General features: G+C 35.2%; 1 protein-coding gene across 1 annotated transcript in view; it reads right to left on the reverse strand.

Annotated features, from left to right (window-relative positions):
- Positions 1 to 11258: 11258 nt before the first annotated feature.
- LOC124361964 (proton-coupled amino acid transporter-like protein pathetic) overlaps positions 11259 to 24871 on the reverse strand; it is a 69415-nt gene continuing 55802 nt past the window's right edge. Inside the window, exons 6-10 of the mRNA XM_046816069.1 lie at positions 17014 to 17098; positions 15472 to 15747; positions 14782 to 14957; positions 13783 to 13952; positions 11259 to 12881 (exon numbers count right to left, since the gene is read on the reverse strand). Of these exons, the coding sequence (XP_046672025.1) occupies positions 12622 to 12881; positions 13783 to 13952; positions 14782 to 14957; positions 15472 to 15747; positions 17014 to 17098 (967 nt within the window). The 3' untranslated portion in view covers positions 11259 to 12621. The remainder of the gene's footprint in view (positions 12882 to 13782; positions 13953 to 14781; positions 14958 to 15471; positions 15748 to 17013; positions 17099 to 24871) is intronic.

Here is a 24871-nt window from a genome sequence, read left to right on the forward strand (position 1 = left end):
TAAATCTTTACCATTGGAGTATACCACTGGAAACAAAGGTCCGAGGAGGGTTCTCCTCTGCACGGTTAAAACCTTCCAATTGAATGTACACTGGGTACAGCAAAAATGGATGCGTCACTTATATCTGGGTAACCTTGGATGTTCAGTAGTGGAACATCACTAACAGCAAATATTGAGATATCGGGGTAAAAAGGGAGGATTGATAGGTCTAGTCTGCTGCAGAGGTGACTGTTGGAAAAGGGGGAGCTCCCTCAGTGTTAAAAGCTGTCCTGCCCTGCTTTGACTGGAGAGTCTGGAACAGAGCAAACCTTCTTTATCCCAAGGTGACATAACTGAGATATAATACCCACTATCCGGAAGCAAGGGCTAAGGTCCTTTTAGGACTTAGTGCGATGAGAGTTTCTCACCCTCTTTCCCTTAGTAAACAAAAGAAGAACAATGCCCAATACAAATGTGGCATTTCTAACTGGAGGTGAATACAAGATTTCAAAATATACGAGTTACTGATTAGAATTTTAAAAAATGCATTTGTCACAAGTTTAATTAAACAAATAGTTATGGATTTTTTTCACCTTACTATTTTTCGGCCACTAAGGGTTAAGCTTTATCTTCCAAGCGTTCTGTGTCTTCCATTCTTCCAAAATACTGTAGTTTACCAATATTTCATCCCAGCACGTTTCATTATCTTCCAGTTTCAAAATATAGTACTTCCTAAAGTATATTTTTCCTAACGTAATATCGAGTAAGCTACGTAGGATGCACATTTCAGTGGAATATAATAAAATGTAGGTTGAGGTAGCAATTATAGTTTAGAGTCACTGGCCTCAAGTCTGTCTGTCTGTCTGCCTGTCACTAATGAAGAATCTCTGCTGGAGCGAATTCAGCCCCTAAGAGGGGAGGCGAGGGTGTAGCTTAGCTTAGCTTAGCATAACTTAGCTTAATGTCATTTTATTGTTTTCGGTCAAAAGTGAACGGTTTTCAATGAAAGGAAATCAACAAACTCTGTTTTTTAATATTTGCTTAAAGTAACAAAAGCGGTTTTCTCTTGAGTCTAAATCTAGAACAATCTCCTGACTGTTTTTTCTCTGCGCTAGTGGTGCAGTTCGTTTTTATTGGAGGGAATTCGTTTTTTTTAAAAATGCTTAGATGTTAATTAAATACAATTAGTATGCAGTTTTTCAAACTGAATTGGCCTAGACTAAATTTCAGCGTAATTAAGAAATAAAACTTATAGTTCATTGTAAAATACAACATAACCGGATTTTAATAATTAATGTATTAAATGCCAATTATTCCTATCTTATTAAGACAGATCATGTAACCCTAATTTTTCTAATATGATGAAAATTATTCTTCATATTTTTCAAAAGGCGTTCTAATACTTTGTGGCATACATCAGCAGTTGCATATGCTGACAATTATTTTCAGTATATAAGATATTTATGAGGTTGTTAGTATCTCAACGATTCCTTAACATCTTTTTGTACCCTCCCCTGGCGAGTAAAATACTATCATACATGGGGAAAGGGCCACTTTCAATGCAATAATGAAAGGTTTCACTCATGATTCACAACCTTGCAAATCAATAGGGAGTGTAGAAAAACTACTTTTCTATCAGACAAAACTCAGGATCGCATGATAAGATTTTTGAATAATTTTTCACTTAATTCAGTATTTTTTTGAATAAGTTAAATACAAATCTTAATGGGTTGTTTAGGGTTTGCAGGTTTGTAGTGTTTCAAGATATACCATTTTGTCAGTTTACAAGAGTTATTCATTCACTTTTCCTTTATTCTTATTACTATTAATTTTTATCTCTTTCTTCTTGCATACTCCTTTTTTTGACTAAACCATGTTAACGTTCAAAAATCATTCACTTCTTAAATCTCACAATTCACCTTTTTCCACCTTTCTCCCAAACAATCATTCCCAAATAAAATTGTTTATTTTATTTTCTAAACACCCTGTTGTTCATATTTTTTTTGTACGTTTTACATTTTCATTTGTGGTTTTTAGTTGTTGTAACTGTCGTTTACTTTCTCCTTTTCCACCCATCTTGTCAATCGAACATCTAAAATTATTTTGCTACTATTCAATGAAAACCCACTCATTCTAATTTTCTTTCGGTTTATCACTTTTATTTTGTATACCGTCACCAAGAGTTTGTTGATTTCCTGTGATACTTGTACAATGGAGGCTATTGGTAAAGTTATAGGAGATGGATAGTATGAAGACGTGTTAGTGTCATGACTTGTCACATTTACATGTCAAGAGCCTTCCAAGACATCCACTTGCGTGTCAATTGTCTTTATTGGTTCATAATTTTAATACTCACACGGCTATTTTAATATCTTGTCTAGGCTTCAAAATCTTAGCTTGTCATTGTAGCAGTTTTTTGTATAATCGACTACTGCGATTCTAGTGATGTATGAAATGTAGCAGCTATTTTGGATTCAAAATATTTGCGTGAATTGTGAACAATCAAAACTGTCATTGGTTTATTTTCGTAGTAACATTAACCTGATATTGCAAACCGTAATGAGTATTTTCGTGTAATAGTAGGTATTTTTTCAAATTAGTATTAGAAGTATTATACTGTTCTGATTATTAGAACGTTAAAATGTTGAATCATTATACTGTACATAATGTCTATTAACACGACATTTAACATAATCTATTATATCCCACCCCCCCCCCCCCCCACCCCCCCCCCCCCCCACCCCCCCCCCCCCCCACCCCCCCCCCCCCCCACCCCCCCCCCCCCCCACCCCCCCCCCCCCCCAAAACCACCTCAGAGACAAATCATCGAACCCGTAAAACTTCAACTTTGCTAGTAAGACATCATGATTTACCGAATCAAAGGCTTGTCTGTAGTCCAGGGCAGCTACGACACTGCACATTTTGTTATTTCTGGCCCTGCAGACTTCATCGACCATATTTAAAAGTGCAGAGCAAGTGCTGAAGCCTCTCCTGAATCCTGACTGTGTTTCGAACACGATTTTCTCATTTTCAATATATGAAATAATTTGTTCTGTCACGACCTTTTCCATCACCTTTGATATAGTTGGGAGTAAAGAAATAGGTCTAAACTGAGAGGCAGTAGAAGCATTTGGTACCTTGGGGAGCGGAACCACGACGCTTTTCTTCCATGCCGTCGGATAACAACCATCCATCAGTGATTTATTGATAAGGTGAGTAATTACTCCAGAACAATATGGACTTAAGCCTTTCACCATATGGATGGATATACCATCTACTCCGAAAGCTGATGAAGAAATGCTGTTTATTACTTGACTTATTTCATACTCACTCACTTGCCTAAATTTAAAATCACTCCTGGTTTCACTGTGTGAGTTATTTTTATAAAAATTAAGCATATCTGTACTTGAGGTGTTTCCTGCACCCATTTGAGCAAAGTAAGTGTTCAATACATCTGGAGTTATTTTGCAGGTATTCGTATTATCTTGACCAGTATTCATAGCTCCTTCTCTTCGCATCGCCTTCCAGAAAGCTTTAGGATTTTTCAGATCTAAATTTTTTTTGAAATAATTTTTCTTTGCAAGCATTATGGCATTGTTTAAATTATTTCTCAATTTGCAATAAGATTGCTTAATGGTGGGGCATTTTGTTTTTACATAATCGTTCCTCAATTTATTTTTCATTACGGTTAATCTTTTTATGTAATCGTCACGCCATGGTGCTCTATCTTTAGTGACACGCTTTCTAACTAACGGAACATATATGTCAAAGATATTTATTATAACTTTTGTCAGTTTATCGGTCATTTCATTAATACACTTTAATTCTTTAATCTCGTCCCAGTTAGTGTTTGATGCAAGATCAATAAAACTCTCCATATCGAAATCTCGAAAGTTTCTATAGGCTATATACTTAGCTTCCCTTTGGCGTTTGTATCGAGAAATATCACAAAACACAAGCTTATGATCAGTTATCTTTCTTCCCCTTGCATCAAGCATGATTGAAGTGTCTATTAAACCTACGTGTTTAGGAACGAAGTTTTTGTCTGCAATAATGTGGTCAATAAGTGTTGATGACGAATCTGTGGTGCGTGTGGGTTCCCTTATCAACTGAGAAAGACTTAAAGAGCCAAACAAATTTGTCAGATATTTCACTTCAGCCTTAACAGGCTCAAGAAGATTAATATTCAAATCTCCTAGCAAAATGACAGAGTCCACACCTAAGACATGATCAATAAAAAGTGACTGCAACAAGGAACCCAGACAAGTGTAAGGAGTTTCAGGAGGCTTATATGCTATACAGACACAAATTTTGTGGTTTCCTATGTCAGTTCTACAACAGATATACTCCAGCCGACTGTCAATGTTGTCAAGAAAAATCTGATTTAAAGTCAGACCGGACTTCACATACATACCGACTCCACCAATAGATTGAAGTTTTGAAGTCTGTGGCATCATTCTGTCGCTTCTTAAGAGATTGTAGCCAACCACCCTGAAACAATCTGAGGGGGTCATTGGATTAAGCCACGTCTCGGAAACACCCAAAACATCAAAATCGAAATCCTCAATGACACTGCAAAGTTCCTCAAATCCTGTATTTAGTGACCGGATATTTACATGTCCTATCCTTGAAAACAAGGCCTCCTGCTGGACTCGTTTCCCGATGGCCGAGCCTGAACACGGTCCACCGAGTCCGTGTCACCGATTTCAGAATAAAGCTCTGGGCCAGCACTAGATCCAGAGGACACATTATTATTAGCTAAGAGAGTTTCTCCAACACAGATAGACAAGTTTAGAGCTGATGGCGCTGGCTCCCTCACCCCAGAGGCATCCTGAACGAGATTTTGGAAAATAAAATTCCCCAAATTTCGACTTCCAATACGATTTAGATGTCTTCCATCACGAGCTAGATGGTGATAGCCAACAAACCGATGATGAGCCACAACAAACTCCACACCAAAATTGCTGCACATGAGGCTAAGCTGATCATTTAAAGAAGACAAAGCATAGGGATTGATGTCCCTGCGAGGAAGAATGCCACCGACAACTGCCCTAGTGTCAGGAAAACTCCGTCTTGTCACACTCAACAGGTCCGCCATACTGTGCAGGGCAGCGCGCTTACCCCAACCACCATTGTATCCAGGCCCTCCGTTGTAACCATTTACAAGATCATTTGTTCCCACATGAAAGAATATACATTTTGGTTTCACCTGTACATAATTAATGATCTTTTTCTTGATGTTAAAAATCTTTGCCCCTGGATTTACATCTACCGTGGCACCATTGTCAGCACATCTCTTTCCAGAGAACTTCAGTAAAGAATCTCCAATAACCAATGCGCCCGCCAAAGATCCTATTGACCTCTCGTACTTTGGAAGGTGTTGCTTTGAACTAGAGCTATTTACATTTTGCTTGTGCTTAGATCTAAGTTCACGATTTCCATGTAAAGACACTTTCTTATAACTACCTGTTTGTACATTTTTTATGTAGCTTTTCCGTTTTTAACCCACCAATTTCCACATGATGTTTTTACAGCTTGTTTATTTTTCTTCTCTGACAAAAGAGGTTCACTTAAAGCTAAATATCTATTTTCACAATTTATACTATTTTGCTTGTTAGAATTTTCTACAGTAGAACGAGGATTACGTCTACGTCTGGGTTTTACAAGGTGCCATTTAGACTGGATTTCACTCTGCGCAGGAGCATTTTCAAGAGACTTACAACTTAAACTAGATGAACTATTTACAATATTTACAAGATTACAGTCGTCTTCAGATGACCGTTCAGACACAACAATGGGATCAAAAGACGTCACTAGACGACCACAGTCAACTACAGACTCCTTACTCATGCGCTCATCTTTCCCAGCAAAACTAAGATACCACTCACGAAAATTTAACTTGCCAGGAGTTCTTACTCTACAAAAACCATCATTGATTAATTTCGCATTTACTAAAACATTCAGTCCGCATTCAAATGAGTTCCTCTGTTGTGCACAGGGTAACTCGATAAATGTACTATTACCAAGACCAAGATTCTTGGCAACAGCCCTTGCAGAAGCAGCATTTTGATTAGTTAGTGAATCCAGGTGAAACACATTCCTTGCCGCAATATCCACAAGATCAAGCTCCAGTGTGAACCTGAATCGTCAGTCAATGTTATAGGATTATTATTAATACATATAAAAGCATATTCTGAAGAATAAAATAACAATTCATTCAACATCGAGTTTACAATGTCTGAATCCCCATGCTTGATCAACTGACTCACAGTTGGGCCTAGAACCAGAGGTTTACACATTTCCTCAGTATAACTAGATGAAAAAGTCTGGAAATAACAATCGAGAATTTTATCGTCCAGCCACCTGCTGTTTAGCCACGATTTTTCATTGGCTTCGTTTAATTGTATTTCCATGTTAGAGACAAGTTTAAAAGCTTCTGATCTGGACTTTAAACAGTTTTCTAATCTGTCATTGAGATCTAAAATTATAGATTCTTTTTCGCTTATTTTTAATTGTAAAGATTTAAAATCATTAGTCAAATTGTCTAGGCTAGTCTTAACGCTACTTAAACTATTTTTTAAAACTACGTTCTCTTTTAAAATGTTGTCTTTTTCCTCTGTCAAAACATCTTGCACATTAAAGGAGTTGTTCAGGTCAGAAAGTCTATGCTGTTTTTCTTTCTGGAAACTTTCTTCTAGAGTGGCGACTTCGATCTTCAATGCAGCAGCAAGATTTTCCAGCTTAGAGTTGTTTTCTAGGGATTTGTCAAGCGCCAGGATCAAGTTTGCCAAGCCCGACTCCAAGTCATTCAAACACATCCCCGGATTATTGGCCACAATTTTTGTAAAATTTCTGCACAAATCCACGAGTAATGTCTCAGAAGATTCATCGAGATTTGTGGCGTCGTAAAGCGCTTTGTCCAAAACAGAAAATGGATTCGATGACATAGCACGTGTCAAAACCATTTTTGCTTTCTAATTTAAAACTACAATATTAGTGCCTTAAATATAATAGAAGCAATATCAATGACGGGCTGCAAGAATATTGCATTAACTAAATGCAGGCAACCAGACAGTCCGCGCTGCAATCAATAGAGTCAAGGTCCAGTACCGTTATCAGATAACAGATAGCGCGAGCATCCACTAAAGCGCCAGCTCGGAGGTAGCCTGTGATCACGGGAATTGTCCCTCAGCTTGCCACACTGATATGCGCTGACTGATTGCGCAATAGTTTTGCCAGTTCATATTTATATAAAAGAAAATCATGGAAACAGGAGGCCACATTGACCGAACTGAGGCGGCCTTAACCTACCGACATACACATCGACTATATGGCTAACCACATCAGTCGAGACACTTATTTATACCGCTCTACATGATACCTGGTACTTTCATCCTGGTTCAACTACTCAAAATCGTCTACAGTCTATTAAACCAACTGAATTTATTACAAAATTGAAGAACAAACAAATTTCCGACTTCACTTTGCAGCACAGTAGTGCCAACACATTAACAATTTGTTTCTCGGCTGATCAGGATAGTGCTACCTGCTGGTACACAGTGAGTGCTATGTGCTCCTGCTGTATTTGCTGTTTTACGACTGTCTTCTTTTACTATTGTGTTGCACCTTATACGTAGCCTGTCCATGTAATATTTTATGCTCTTTAATATAATGTATTTTGGTTTGGAAGAGTACAGTTTTTGTGAAGCTATATCTATATAATTTAATAGATACATCTCTTTATTCATAAAAATATTATATGTATGAAATATATTTGATAGTAAAATACATTACCTTAACTCAGGGCTGGGTTTACTGGTTGAAGGTGAGTAGACATTGATTGTTCCAAAATCCTTATGTCCTAAAAACCCATTCTTATAAGGTTTTTCATCAACATTTATCAAATATATTATTGTTGTTACAATAGTATAAAACGAGATTTGGATGACCAGTTGGAATTTCCAACTAATAATAGTTTAATGAGATAAAATAAAATGAATTGCAGGATCATAAGAAAAATATTATTGGACGTGCTCAGTCACTCAACAATGGATTTTTTCTTTCCTTAGCACAGGAAGGAAGAAGTTAGCTAAAAGAAGTTCTTGGATCAGAGTGCACAAGACCAGAAAGAGCTCAGGGGAGAGGAGCTCCAGCTTCCACACAAATGTTTAATGCATCCTCACGATAGTTCATGTTTGCGGTAGATAATTCGCTTCATACATAACAAGGTACTTTAAGGGGTAAAACACAAGATAACAAGAGAGGTTTAAATGACTAAGGCATCGGAGTAGCTCGGGAGTGCTAAACTTGGAATTGGGAATATTTTAATAGAGGGACTAAAGCTGATTTCTTTCGCTCTCTCACAGTTTTTAAAACGTGTTAGAGTAAGAAAATTAAGATGTGTATTTAAAAATAAATGTCTCTGGGAATAGTGTTATTGACTGAGTATATAACAAAGCATCACCTGCCAGTTGCTGATGACAAAATTTCATTTACGTCTGTCTGTTCACACGATAACTGTCAGACAAGTTCACATAGAGAGTTGAAATTTGAAGGGAAACTCCATCTCTACTCTCTATATCGGTATTGAAAATTGTATAGATGTGTCCATTGAGATTCATTCTTTGGGCTCATTATGATGTCTCCTGTGGGGCATACGCGAAGGCTCCCAAATTAACCCGAAGTATGGTGTGCGTTTAACCTTGTTTATTTCAAGATTGACTTCAAGATCGAGTCAAGACTTAATAATGAGGGTCGGTATTGTATTTCATATCCTAAAGTGACAATTAAGACGTTTTAGACTTATGTTCATATTTTGAAACTGTACTCACTCAGGTAGTCATCCATAGTGTCACCATAATAAGAAACTGGTTTTATATGGGTTAAGACTACAATGAAGCATAAGCAGTGCTTAAACAACTTGCACCTATTTTCTCCTTCCCTAGCTTCACTCAGTTCTCTGATTTTTAAACTATTATTATAAAATTTGAGATTGTTCAATAGCTCTGTTTGTATTTTGGATCTGCGTTTATTACTGGAAGGTTAATTGAGAACAGATTGAGGACCAGACCTGTGATTATGGTGCCTTGAATAAACAAAAATCTTTTTTAGCAATGTATTCAGTACCTATTTAAAAATGATCGAAGATCATATGTTATAACACTAACTCACATTAAAAAAAATACGTTTGACATAATGATGTATTCAAGATAGTACCTGAAAATTTTAAGTGGCATCATAAAGCATTCCATTTCTAACAACAAAGAGAAGTGATTTGGTATCAGTATCAGAAAAAAGTGTAAATATTTATGAGAAGATGCGTTAAAATGTACTCATGATATTAATCTCTCTCCTTTTATAATCGCAAACTGTAACTTTAAACTTTATTATTTATTTCGTTTTTAAAACTCTTTGAAATGTAGTTAAAGTTATTAAATGTTGTTCTATGTTTATAATATACCCCCATGCAATGTATTGAATAAATTAATTCAAAACATTGACTAAATCTCCTTAAAATGTTTTAAACCCATATAACTTAAATGACTCTAAGTTATTGAATGATTAATTCAACACTGTATTGTTTTTATAATGATAGACTACAGTAAGGAAAACCAGAAAGTGCAGTTGAGGGAGGAGCCTATTTGGCGTGGGGCATTGGAACAGCCAACGAGGATTGTGCGACGTTGCCAAACTTATTCCCCGCTATAACCACAGCGCTCCGTGCCGGGCGGTAGTTCTGTTGTGTGGCATCGTCGCTCAGGTCTGTCCATTCTATTGGTTACCGCCAACTGCACTTTTTCATGGCCCCTACTTTAGTTAGTTAACTTCAGTTTGAATGATAATTTTTTGTATGTTTTAGGAAGCAATAACACACACGCATCTAATTTAAAATTTTTCATATTCACAATTATTATATTTTTATAATAAATATACAAGTTAAATATTTACTAAAATAAACATAGTAATAAAAAATAAATTACAAATTGAACTACTTTCTCCTAAAATCTAAATTAATACTGTCAATGGTAGAGCAACCACTTTTACATCTACTTTTTACATACTACAACATATATAAAACAAAAAAGGAATGAGAATAATTGTTTATGCTGTGTTGTCACAGAGATAAAAAATAGATTTAAATAAACATTAAAGAATATACTGATCGCTGAATTAAGCAATTCTTTGTACAATTTCATATTGATCACTTATAAGTAGAAAACCACCCATTCTGGGCCACGTCTATGATACAAACATTTAGATACACAAAAATTAAACAGCCTACATTTTAAATAGAGTAAATTTTACATAAATATAGTATCACATTTTTCAGATATCAACAATAAAACTGTTTTACAACAATAATTTGAAATAGCGAGTTGGTTGGCAAGAAATATTAAAGTCAACATTAACAAAGCTATAAATTAGATAAAGACTACATTAATAAATTGAGTTGGATAATATATAAACTATACAAAATAACATATATATATATATATATATATATATATATATATATGTATATCCAACGCATTCTTTATATATATAAAGATTGTCAAATACAATACGTGAACATTTTTAATTAACACAGAAATTTGAACATTTTGTAACTCATTGTTGGTTAACATACAAGGGGTAGAATAAGAATGTTAATGTGCATAATGTACAGAGTAACTCAAGCAAGTATACAATGATGATGAAAACAAAAACCTCTAATGATGTTGAAACATTGCTATATTGGTGCAGACATTGTTAGGATCCTGAAAGATATCTGAGAAAATTATTTTGAGAGAGTTTTGTAAAAGTGTTTATGATTTTAAATGCTAATTCCATCCTTTCAGTGACTTCTGTCACTGTTACAATGTGCTAAATAATGATAATCCATTAGAGGTGTTTTGTGAATATTTTTAGAACGACAAATATGTAACAAACGATACGTGCGTTTAAAGTTTGTTATTGAGGATGGATGATTTGATTTGTTTATTAACTTATTATTATCATAAATAATATTATTAATAAATACATTATTTCCAATAATAGTTTTGAAAATTCAATAAACCTAAATTTAAAAATGAGATAAATACCTATTATAATTATAAAACTATCATGTTTATAAATTATTCTTTTCGTAAATTACAACAGTTCAAAATTTGAGAAACTTTGTACATGCATTATAAAGTTTTATCTTATGGATTAAATTTCTCTTTCTTAGCGTAGGTATTTGGATGTGCAAACTGATTTAAGGTATTTAGGTTTCCCATAAGTGTGTTTCCCATATATGAGTATAGTACAACAAATATCACTTATATTTCAAAATGAATCAATAGAAGAAGAAAGGTGATTACTACTCATATATGAGTTTTAAGTTGATTATTGGGATATGCAGGAGAGAAGGATGGCTATAAAATATGATATAGATAAAGAAGTTTAGTTATTTAAAATGTTCACATTGAGTTCAAAAATTGTTATGAACCAATAGAACTAGAACATTTTAAAAAGAAGTACAATTTTGTTCAATTACTGACTAATAATTTAAAAATTCTAGAGTTAAATGGTTTTAATAGTAATTTTTATGGTTACTCAATTTAAAAATTTAATATGCAACATCATGAGTTTCAAATAAGGTTGAACCACATTTTAAAACTGGGTATGATTAAAAATTATGATAATACAATATTTGTTTGATTATTTCCAGTAATAATCAGTCATAACACCAATATACAGAGTGTTACAATAATGGTGACAAATATCTCACGACTTTGTTCAGAGCACTGAAAGAAAAAAATACCTCAACATATGCATCTGCTAATAACATGTCAAACCATCATCATTGTGCAATTCATAAAAAACATTTTGTTTGTACTCACTTATAAAATAAAACTATTTATATTGGTAGATATATCTATTCACAATTTCCTCTTAAGACCTAACACAATGTGATTTACTTATTCATTTTTGTGAAAAAAAACATATGATAATGACAAATACACCAAATTTGAATGCTCTGTCTCAATAAAAGAACTTTTGATGAATAAAAAAATGTCTAAAAACACAGTTAGACCAAAAATCAAACATTTTTGAGCATATGTCCTATTAAGTTATTTTCTGATGTTAATTCCCAGAAATATTTGTTGCCCGTAATCACCCTGTATGTACACTGAGAGTGTTTCCTTCAAGAGCCGGCATTTATATACCTCTCATGTATGTAGAGATATTTCAACAACAGTACAATAGATGTTTAGTTGATATTACGATATCGTTGATTACAATATTGTAGTAATTAGTAAAATAAATTGGTGCCAAATGCCTTGACAATGTCTCATTGATTTTGGATTTTGAGTTGGAATTCATCTTTCCTTCTTAGAGGTTATTTTTATTCACGTTCACTTAAAAGCTACAACAGACCTTAAAAATGTAGAAACCTGTAGTACCTTTCATAACCTGAGTTGAGCAATAAAATTGGATTTTGCTTCTCTTATAACCATGAACAGGCTGGTCATCAAAATCCGTTTTACCGTTTTATGGCAATTACAGGTTTGTACCAAACAGTTCACATTCCAGCACCATTGATTTGCGGTAAATAGATACCAACATATGGGTTAGTTTCTAAGTGTGAGGGAGCCAACACTCGTGGTCTAGAGGAGTTTAGAGAAGGCCAGTTTGGTAGGACTCGATGATCTTGCTGACACTAGCGTATGTTCCTGATACAAGGGCAAAGATGGACATGAGGATGAGGATGAGGTCCTTGAGGAGACGCCACTTGAGAAGGCCGAAGTATTCAGGTTCCTCCCAGAAGGTAATGATCTCGATGATGGCTGGACAGAGCAATCCCAGGATGGAGAAGCAGATGGCACCTACAAGGGAGATGAAGGGTTCCAGGTCTGGCAGAGCGATGGCTATCAACACTGCAACAGAGCATCAGCAACAATTTCAAATTAGTGTACTTATCAAACAAACAATGCTTGTTATATTAAACATGTTCTTATTGATGGGACATTTATACTATCCCAATAACATAATAAATGCATAATAAATGTACCTTTTTTTGCTATTGAACAGATTGTAGTGAAATTTTGCACAGACATTCTTAGGGTTGCTGGAATGAATATAGAACTATTTTTATTTTAAAAATCCCTACACCTCACTGGTCTATAAAGCAGTTAAAAATCCCATCTTGGCCTCTAAAGTAGCAAAATATTAATTGAAAGAGCCTGTTAAATGTAATCTATTGACTTGTGAAAACATTATATTGACATTGCGGGCAAAGCCACGGGTATGTGCTTGTGAAGTAACAATTTAAAAGCGCTACCTTTATAAAAATTGCTGATCTGTAAATGAAGGTGTAAGGATATACGGTGTCGGAATAAGTTATGGTATGCATGAGGGATAACAAAAATGACAATAACTTATTCAATTAAAATTTTTTATGTTATGGATCATATTCCTTTACAGTGGTGGGGTTTCAAATAGTATGAACTTTTAATCTTTCTATAAGAAGCAATCAATGTGAGAAGATCATGCAGCTCGAGTGTAGATTTATTTCAAAAAGCTGTATAAAAGTAAGATGAATTAACTGATCTTCCCAAAATACTCCTTTCTAAACTACCTGCTAAAGGATTATAAAGTGAATCCACGAACTAGTATGACTACACACCGATGCCTAGTGAATATGTCCTTAAAGAATTAATCAAAGTGGTCAATGCTTTCTGGGCTAAAATTAAAACGAAGGACATCCCATACATTTTAAGGATGTTGATGGAAGTTTGAATTATTAATGGATTTGCAACTCTTGACATGTTAAAGTACCTGTTCCGATGATCATCAGAGCTCGCATAACATAGTAGCACTTGTCGTGGTGCTCTTCCTTCACCTTGTGGCTGATCTTCTTCCACACAATCTCCGATGGCACAGTGAACTGCAGTCCGTACGTGAACAGGATGGACAAAGCAACCAGCACTTTCACACTCTCCCCCAGCCTGTGGAATTGAAATATTGCTTGAACCTGGCAAAGTTCTTTGTTTCAAGTTTGTTATTGACGATGCATGATTTACGAGGATAGCAGGATTTCGGATATTTACCATCGTTATATGTTACAAAAAAGTATAAGACTACGTTTCTCGGATTGAAATCTATTCTTTTCTTCAGGTATTAAGAGTTTCTAGAAAACTAAAAAACTAAACATTTTGGCAATGGATATTGCCTCTCAGGGTTTGCATTTGAGTTGTACAACCCTGAAAAAGTTCATATAACTTTGGTTTATTAAAAAATTTAACTAAATTTCTGCCTTTGTGCTTATACAACGCAAATTGGTTCTCGTTTCTTGGACTAAAATTTCCAACATAAATTTTATGTTTACTCCAGTTCAATTTGTTTCTAAGTTGAAAATTGTTATAATCACTCAAAATTCATGATGAAATAATTAATAAAAGTGGAAAATAAAAGTACTTTATTGAGTAAATCTAATGTGAAAGTTTTTAACCCTCTTAACACGAGGTGGTGCTGTAGACAACACAAGGGTTCACATTTAAAGTACAGTTGAATTTTGTAGCTAGGGTCCAAAGATTAATTTAATTATAGCTAAATAAAATTAAACTAGTTTGCCATTAATAATTTGCTGTAGATGGAGCTTATATTAGTTACTGTTAACTTACATTAAAACATAAAACCAATATTTAAGACTTTTATTGTTTTGTGAGGCCTTTCGATAGTGAGGGTATCTTCTTCAGACACATCACAAAAGTAAATTTACTAAAAGTCTTAAATATTGGTTTTATCAAGTTCTTTTTTGTGTTGACAAGTACTCACATGTCATAGGGCAAGTTAAGCGTAACACTGCCCTTGGTGGCCTCTCCGTACTTGAGGTAGCCGCAAAACCCTACGAAGGTGTACAAGCAGACAACGACAGTCATGGCGATATTCAGCACTCCCGGACACCCTAAGAAGTGCTCAGGGTTCTTCATGGAGTTCTCAATGGGCAGCACCTAATAAAGGGCATATAATGTACACTCTATATTATTTTGTTAAAAAGCTTACCATGTTCAAACTTAGTTTAGAAGTTTTGTAATATGCAGATTGTGCTAGGAACAGCTATTCTTGTTATTCTCAGTTTTCAAAAAATTTTCAAATTCCAAAACTTCAAAATGGTTTGGATATAAAAATCCAGTCATTATTTGTCCCATAATTAATTGACATCTGACACAAGGACGTAGCCAGCGAGGGGATCCAAGGGGTCCGGACCCCCCAATTTTCTTTTTTAGTAAACGATTATTATTATTTAAATAATTCAGTATTACTGACATGTACTGCTGAAAGGTCATTCTCAACAAAGAAACATGTCAAGAACTTTTAAAGGAACAAAATGGGGCCTTACTCTCTGCCCACTATGGGAAAATATAAGTTGTCTAGACCCTCCCCAAAAATCTTTCCTGGCTATGTTCTTGATCTGAGAGTGTGAAAATTCTCAAAATGAAGTTCTGGATGTTTACGTGTACTCACTGTGCCAATTCCCTCCATGGCGAAGAGTACTGTGGAGAAGAACAGGGGTAGTTGCTTGATACTGCTGAAGTTGTGGCGGGTTTCTAGGGGAGGCAGGTCAGTGAGGGTGTACCACAATGTGATGGCCAGACCGAACATGATGAATGCTGTGGCGAGGGCAGAGAAGGGCACCAGGTACTTGAGTGTCCTTATGATACCCAGGGGGATCAGAGGGATGGTCAGCAGCAGGATGTACAGGCGGATGTTGATATCTGCTTCTGCGTGCATGTCTATCACCTAAAGAACAGATTTGGTCATGGTAGGTAAGTATGTCATTCAAAAATTTAATGTGAATCCTTTAAAGGTTATTCACATTAGTGTTGGCTTTTTCTGAGCAATTATTCAATAAAGTGTATTTGTTTATTAGCTGTAAGTTAAAAAAAAAATGTGAAGTATTTTCAATCTATACAAGTAATTTTATTTTTCAATAGAAATAGTTAATACATTTTTAAATTCGATTCTTATAAATAGAAATGTGTATTAACACAGTTTTTCAAACAAAGAACTACCAGCAATAAAATAAAAAAGAAAAAGTAATAATGAATCATCTATAACTTAATGAACGACACATGTAGTTTTATGCCTTATCTTAATACACAAAGAGTACATTATAATTTATTGTGCCCTATTAAGTTAGGTTAGGTTAACTTTATGACAATTTCTTTAGGTCGTTCTTAAAACTGAGACACGAGTTAAATGTTATTTTTTTAGAATTGAATGGCTACAACCAACTATACAATTATAATGGAGTAAAAACACTCCTTATTAAAATTTTTATTATTAAAAAAATTTTAAATATTAAATTATTTAATTATATTTAAAATATTAAAAAATTAAAAATAAAAATTATTAAAATGAACATTTTACTGAGGTCTCAACTTTTTTTAAACTTTTACCAGCAAAACTTATACATACTGCAAAGCAGTTGTAGTAAAATTAGTCCTTTATGAGTTAATCCCATTGTACTTGTATATATGTAGGATAAAATGTTCTCATGAAAAAATTTAGGAATTCTTTAACAACTTGAAAAACCATTGGACTAGTCAATAAAACTAAAAACTATTGTTTTTGAGATTTTTTAAATATTAACATTTTCTGGTAAAGAAATGAGTGCATTAATGCTCTTTAATATTTTAACTTTAATTCGTGGGTAAATTAATTAATTAGTAGGTTTAAGCTATGCAATACCGAAACCACAGAGTAAATAGTGAAGTGTACAAATTTTCGTATCACAATTGAATGAATATTGAAAATATTACGATTTATAAATAGTAAATAAATATAAACTCTCCAGCGCCTTCAATATGTTGGACGTGAACACAACACGTATCTATATTGCCAAAATTGTTTGGCAGGCGTCGAACGAGTTCGTGATAAATTCACCTCAAAACGCAGAATCTCGTTGAAATACAGTTGTTACAATAAAAATTTATCCTTTCAATAGCTCGGTCTCTTGATTAGTAATGCATTATCTTCTAAGACATACAACGTAATATATTTTACCTGTTTAAATGAAGATGCGACAAAAACTACGTAGACGGTATTTCCGAAGTAGTATGTGCAAAAGAGTGAGAGGTTCACGAATTCCCTGAAACAACAGAAATGAGTTATAAAATAGAGTACGTACTTTAGTAACGATTTGATATGGTGGTTGAAGATGCATAGACAGATAACAGTCTTAGGATACGGCCACATGTGTATTTATTCATGCAGATATGTGGCATGGAAACACACGAAAACAGGGGCAGCATTAAATATAATGGAGTATGTTACACACAGTGCGTTTTCAACCGCTGGGGTTTGTTGCGGGTTCGTCTTCAAGGTCACCCGCCAGATAACAGGCGCTGGTCTATTTCTGTTGCCTATTTTCCTGCTCATCCTCTGTTTACAAGAGCTAGTGATGGGAAGAACGGTTCTTTGGAATGATCCAGCTCATTCGGATCAGATCACTGAAAGGAACCAGCCTTCTGCGCGAAAACAATTAAAAATAAACAATTAATTTAGTGAGTTATTTTATCTTGATGCAATCATTTATTTGAGTTAAAACCGTTTGTGTTGCTTTTAATATTAAAAATACAATAACACAAATTATTTCGATGTTATTTTGTCCTGTGTACTATGAAATGAGTGATAAAAATCATCCTTATTATCTGTACTGTAAAATAAAGTTTTAATGGTTCAAAGGCTTTGTAAGTAAAATACAATAGTTTTCAACGAGGTGCAACTGTCGTCCGTAAAAAGTTCAGATTCAAACGGGTTTCCTCTATGTCTAGCAGATAGATCATTCAGATCGTAAAGAACTACGAGAGACGAAGACTTTAAGTGTTGTTAGCGTTCACAAGGTTGTTAAGAAGCCCTCGTTGTAGACACTGTTTACAATTGCGTTGTAATTAACAAATTAACGAATTGGGTTGTTACTCTTTGATATGGGTTAACTATGTAGTGAACATATAACTTTGGAGTTGGAACACCGTCACTCACAATTGGACGAGTCCAATTTTTTTCTTGCGGCGACGGCGAACAACCATCACACATCCATCACAAGGCATTCACTGTATTTTTTGTATAAACCTTCTTTCCTGGAAGTGGCAACCGACATTATAATGTCGATCTGATACGCACCCGGTTTGAAAGTTCATACTAGAGTGTTGATAAGTCAACACTACCAACAATATTTATACACAATTTCAAACAGAATGAATTGCTGGTTTCAACGGTGAAATTTGCTTTAGCAACAGTGACGTCATGACGTCATGAACTTTCCAAAACAATCGTCTTCATCTAAAAATTTTGAAGCAGGCGTCTGTCTGTTATGGTCTTTAGAATTAGTTACAAAAGGTATTTATTTCATGAGATAGTGTTACGGTAATTTAATTATAAACGAGTTCATTATAAATTTTAAAAAATCAATATGTAGTGTTCTTTTTTAGTAACTTCATAATTTTATATGCGATATGTAATTATATGTGGTGATATATCATGGGAACGGTTTATAGTTTTGGTTTATAACTTCTTTTAGCTTTGTTTTAGGCTCTCATTTCAACAATGTCCCAAACTTTCGCTGATTTTGGACACTAGAGGACTTGTTGACCTGCCAGACTCAAACAACCTAGGCAACAGTGACAAACAGCGACACCGAGGTTTTACTTTATGCTTTCTGGGACCCCAGACTACGCCAATATTTCAGGAAAAGTTCAAAATGAACGTAATTAATGAAATACTTCCAAATCAAAATTTTCTTTTTGAACGACCCTTTCCGTAGTAATAAATTTAGATAAATCCCATCACTTAAAAAAACTTTTATTAATTTATTCAATATTTTGTATTCACTATAATTCTCTAAATTTTGGTATATATTGGAAACATTTAGTTTAAAAATTATATTTTATGCAATTGAAAAAAACCCGTACCCACCGTAAAAAATTAGTCTTCGGTGAATCTATGTGGGTTTTACAATAGGCTGTATTTAATTTTTCTTAAAGAGAACATACCATTATATATTTTCTGAAACTAAATGAAAATATGAAGAATTAATTGGCTACCGTACCTGAGATTCTAATATTAATAATATGATCACACTTACACAAGAACTTTTTGGGTTATTTGTATATTTTTTACAAGATTTTATGCATAATGTTTTTGTACCATAATTATATCTAAACTTTCCTAAAAAAAAAAAAATGTTTTACACATATAGGTTTATAGTAAACATGTACTTTTACAAAACGCTTAAATATGGCCTGCCATGGGAGGAAAATATGACTGCCAGAGGGTTAAATGTATTGAAGTTTGTTGCTACGAACGTTCACGTAAAGCAATACGTGAGTATTTCGGTTTTCCACGCGTAGCGTGTGGCTGGATCTCGTGGCGGGATTTCAAGCAGCGGGAACACAAGCTACTTTACCGCGAGAAAAACCGTGTGTGGTCGTAGCCTTAGACTGTGAGGCTAAAACTCCCAGCCAACGCAAGGTTCCGGAGCTCTATCGTTATTCCTGTGAAATCCTTAAATCTAAGAAATCTAAAATGGAGACTACAACACTGTATCGACTTGAATAATATAAAATAAAGTTAAATTAGAGAAAATTATTTTTATTTAGTAATATTTGTCAATCTGCACCAACAACTAAATTTAAATAATGGAATCAATATGTATACAGTCCAATCTTGATAATCCGAAAGATATGGGACCAGCACACTGTCGGATTACCGAGGAGTCCGGATTACCAAGGGACAAGGGTGCTATTTACACAATGCATAAATAAACTATAATCAGTAAGAATAAGCAAACAAGTGAAATAAAATTTTTTATTGTACGTACCGAATTATAGTAGAATGGACAAACTGTGCATACACAATACATAAGTGAAGATTCTTAAAATACCATCTTTACACTAAAAAAAAAAAACAAACAAAAACAGTTTTTTGCTTCTTATTACTTAAAGATTCTGTACACTTGTACAGTACTACAGTGGCCTGAGCGGCCAGCGCCGACTGCCGATAGCCTTTTTCGAACGTGTCGGACTGCCGAATGTGTCGGACTGGCAAATGTCGGATTATCAAGATTTGACTGTGTATTTAAAATTAGAGGTTAATAAGCAATAATGTTTTTATTACATGTTTCAACTTAACCTAACGCATACCTTGTATACCATCTTTGTCTAAAATATAGTCCCAACCAATATTTATGGGGAGGGAGATAAGAACCTATTATGAAACCTATTATTATTAAGAAAGCGAAGTCTATAATTACTATGAACGCCCCTTCAGAGCCTGTGTTTTGTTGAGTCACTACGTGGTCATCGCTCGATGGTCCCTGACTATACCAAACTAGTGCCGTCCTCTCGGTGCTATTATCCTTCGCTTCCGGCGGACGTCCATTCCCGGGAATGGTGACACAGAATCCGGTGGACCGCCCTCTAATCTCGATTAGCTGGGTTAAGAACTCTGGGTCAGGCCATTATGGACGACATGACCACTGCTCTGATATCTCTTAGTCTATAAATGAAAAATCACAAATTTTGAAATGAACGACCTTGAGTTCAAACGCAAATAGCTTGCCATACTGTATGTGTATAATTGATCAAAGGTGTAGCAAACTATTGGTATTGTACCGCCAAAATGTGTGTATTCAAAATTTAACTTCAAGGTTTAATCTTGGGACCATTCTTTTTTATGGTTGAATTAAGAGGGTCGTATGTTTTCTTTAGGGAAATTGATTTTAAATTGAATCATAATACAAAATCCATCTCACTTGATTTTTGTCTATGAGCGTATGAAATGGAAACTACTTCAAAGTGTTTCTGCTTTGTGGAGTTTTTTGAAAAGAAATGTGTATTTTTTAATTCAAGTTCAAGAATTTTATAATAGTAGTTTTTAAGATAGACACTAACCAGCGCAGATTTAATAGACTTTGAGAGCATATTAGTAAATCTACGGTATGTCGCTAAAATATTTTACCATGTAAACAGAATTTCCCTCAACTTAAGGCATAAAGAGTGAGCAAAAACGCAATTTAAAAAAGAACTTGCACCCTAGAACTGTTAAGACCAAGCTATAAGGCGAAACATTGCACCGACCTTTAAATATACTAACAGTATGTACAGTACATGTCTTGTCACAACTAATTTATTTTAACAAGTATAAGCACAATTTTTAATGCATTTAACTCAAAAAAGACTGCGTTCTGTAACTGGAAATACATTCAGCCTAAACGAAGTTCCGGTAGTTTTTTTCAGTAACTTGACATATCAAAAGTCTCGTACATTACTAAATTCCAAGAGAAGGCTATAAACAAAAAGTTGCAAAAGAGATTCTGTGAATCAATAAATCACTGTAAAGGTTAAACATATGGTTAAAACGAGTTGGCGGTATATGTTCCGGACGTGCCATATGTGAGCGGAAGCCCCCAGGAGTGTAAACCTTGACACACTGGGGGAGACGCAAAGGTATGAGGCCGTGAACCAACGCAACTTGGAGTGCCTCAAGTCTCAAGTGCCTAAGGAGTTGTCTGTTCTCGCTCTGACAACTTAGTTATGGAAGGACAACAACATTTCATCATACCTCCCTCACCTGACGAAGAGGATAGATTCCAAATCTCGAAACGTTGTGTTATACCTTTTATAACGTATACAGATGGTAAATGTTCAAAATCTTGTTATCGTTTTAAACCTACCATCGTCAATAACAAAATCTTAACAAAAAATTACATATGGAGTCCCGCAGGGTGGAATTCTCAGTCCAATTTTCTTCCTGGTCTATATTAATGACACACAGTCGTTAATTTTGCAGGAAAGAGTAGCGGTAGAAAAGTAATATTTGAGGAGTTCAAGATATGACTATCATAAATACTTTAACGTACGTTTCCAACCGATTTAATGACACAAATGAAAAGTCAATTAATATTAAATAATTTTAAACAATTTAGTCACCCTATGAAGTACAACAGAGGGGAACGGTACGTTAAATTACATAGGATTTGTTGATCCTATCCCATTCTATTTCATATTCTGTACAATGTAAAACTTACAAGTACTACTAGTCCTTGTTCTTCCTATGTCTTGCCATAATCGAATAATTTGCTCTCATTATTTAGTATTTTGTTTTTCTTATACTTATGAAATAAAACTTAATTTCAAACTCTTGCATGTATGAATATTGGGTAACTACCCCTAATCATCACACCTTTAATATTACATCTAAAAACGATATTTCTTTATTTTGCAATACATTTAAGAACAAAATAATAAAATTTCGCTCTTCCTTTTGTTCTGGATGTTATCATGTCTGTATCATGTTATACGGGTAACCATTTAAACATCAAAGGAACATTCCATACGGCTAAGTTCAATTCTCACGAGTGGTTTAAATATGATAATCTAAATATAAATGAAGTCAGTTTACATCAGGAGGGTTCAATTCTGGCTAGTTTATACTTCCCACGCTGGGCACAGCAAAAATCGATGTGTCATTTAAATACTGGGCAACCTTATGGATGTCTAGGAGCGGCACATCAGTAACTGCAAATGTCGAGATTCTGGGGTGTAAGGGTAATTCGATAGGTCTGTGGGAGATGACTATTGGAGTTGGCGGGGTTTCCTAAGAGTCAAAGGTTCTTGCTAGCCTAGACATAAGGGCGTAGCACCCCCTAGCCTGCTTTGATTCGAGAGGCTGGTTCAGACAAGACTGAGATTAATGCCCTAAATTATTCCTCATGGATCCCAACAGGATGTGGTCCCTATCCCCAATCTTACCCATCCAGAATATCCTATCAATCCGGAAGCAGCGCAAATGTCCTTCAGGACTAGGTGCAATTTTTAAGCTTCTTCTCCTAAGAGAACTAAAAATTAATGCGTGCCAAGCTTTTGCACTGTCAAGAATCATGTGACGCAGATTGACTCAAATTCCATGGAACTTCTGAAACGTTCAGATTATATAAGATAAATGTTCAACTTCCACAATTCATTTAAGGGATTAAAAAGGGTACGTTTATAAGGGTCGAAGGCCACCCCAACATCCCACAGACTGCACGGACTCTGTGCCCTTAATCTGCTTAAGTACTCCAATCTCCACCACACAGCTGTATAACCTTTGGGTTAGAATTTGTAGATTCGGCTAAGTCTGCAAAAGGTGGTTTTAGATGGAGAAACGGGAGTCACTTATGAACAGCAAAGTAATAATAATTACTCAAGAGGTTCATAAATTAAGCCACTCAAAATTAGGCTGATTCAATGCCAACTTCGCGTTTTCACATATATTTTGCATATTTAATTTTCGACTTGCTAATCAACCTTTAATGTATAAATATCCCATAAAACTAACCATAATCAAGATAAAGTTAACAGCTAACGTTCTTCATCACGTATTACAACAGTATGTGAAGGACATGACCAACACGAGAGTCAGACAAGGACAGCGAGTGATATCAGCTCCGGGTGAGAGGACAAAGCCGAGCTCTGTTATTCTTGTGTATGACGTCATTTTAAGAATAATGAGCCAAAGTGACTGAAGCGAAGACTTGATTTAGTCGAGTAACTCGAGACGAGGATGGTTTAGGGAGTGGGGCAGGCTCCTGGGTACCTCGGATAATGTCAGGGCAGTCCGGGGCGTTATGAACGGTTGCCGTTGCCCACGTCCATGACGACTGAATACGTAACTGAGCTAAGAGTCGCCTTCTGTGACTCTCTTTACGTGTAGACTCAGTCCGCAACCGCAGACTCCGTAATGACCAATTTGTTGCAGTGTATTGTACATGTGGATGCAGAAACTAGATGCTAGATGCTTATTAAAGATCGACAAAATTTAATGACTGTAGGGCGCTCACGTTTGGTGTAGTGAGGGGTACGGGGGTGCGGGAAACAGAGAGAAAGAGAAAGATTGAGAGAGAGAGAGAGAGAGAGAGAGAGAGAGAGAGAGAGAGAGAGAGAGAGAGAGAGAGAGAGAGAGAGAGAGAGAGAGGAGAGAGAGAGAGAGAGAGAGAGAGGAGAGAGAGAGAGAGAGAGAGAGAGAGAGAGAGAGAGAGAGAGTCATGTATTAAAAGTTATTCACGAGCATCCCTGGTCGACACAGGGCCCATTCCCTATATATGTGTTCCACGTGCTTTAGTTATTGTATATATATATATATATATATATATATATATATATATATATACAGTATATATAACAGACGAAAAGGGTTAAGATGTTTAAAACGACTTAGTTAGGGTCAAAGGAAACAATCTTACTTTGTTTTTCCAAAAAAAACTTTTTGGAAATGTTAACTTAATTGTTATTTCTAAAAGTTTTGGTTTTGTAGAGGGCGTCCTAAACGGATTAGCCTGCTATTAAGTTGTGTGTTGATTACATCAGTTCTTCTGGGTCCTGTCTAGTGTTTTCCCATGCAAAGAACATCAGTCCCAGTGACATCAACGAATAAACATGACAAAAGTGACATCAACGCATGGTCATTATTCAAAACGCCTACGTGCCGCCGCGCGTCCTATAATGATCGACTCTTTCAGAAAGAATGGGTTTAAAACTAATTTATCCTTTAATCAGAACTCCAAATACATATGTTGATATCACCGAATGGATTAGGATACCGCTAACACAACACATAAGGAACATAACTATTTTAAAAGGACGTTAATCAAGGTTTCGAACATTAAATTAGTCACTTTTCAGTAAAAGTTAGGCCGTTTTGGTTGCCAACACTATAGCGCGAACTAAAAATGGCGCCTAAATTACCAATCAGAACAGAGATTTCTAATAAACCAATGGGAAATCTCGGTATGGTTTAGGAAGTAAGCAATAAAATTCAAGTTTGGTGCCATCTTGTTTCTGCCGAACACCGCCGTCTGCTATTGGCCACTGGTCAGTTGTCA

The sequence above is a fragment of the Homalodisca vitripennis genome, chromosome 5, assembly GCF_021130785.1.
Source record: "Homalodisca vitripennis isolate AUS2020 chromosome 5, UT_GWSS_2.1, whole genome shotgun sequence".
In the NCBI taxonomy this organism is placed as follows: domain Eukaryota; kingdom Metazoa; phylum Arthropoda; class Insecta; order Hemiptera; family Cicadellidae; genus Homalodisca; species Homalodisca vitripennis.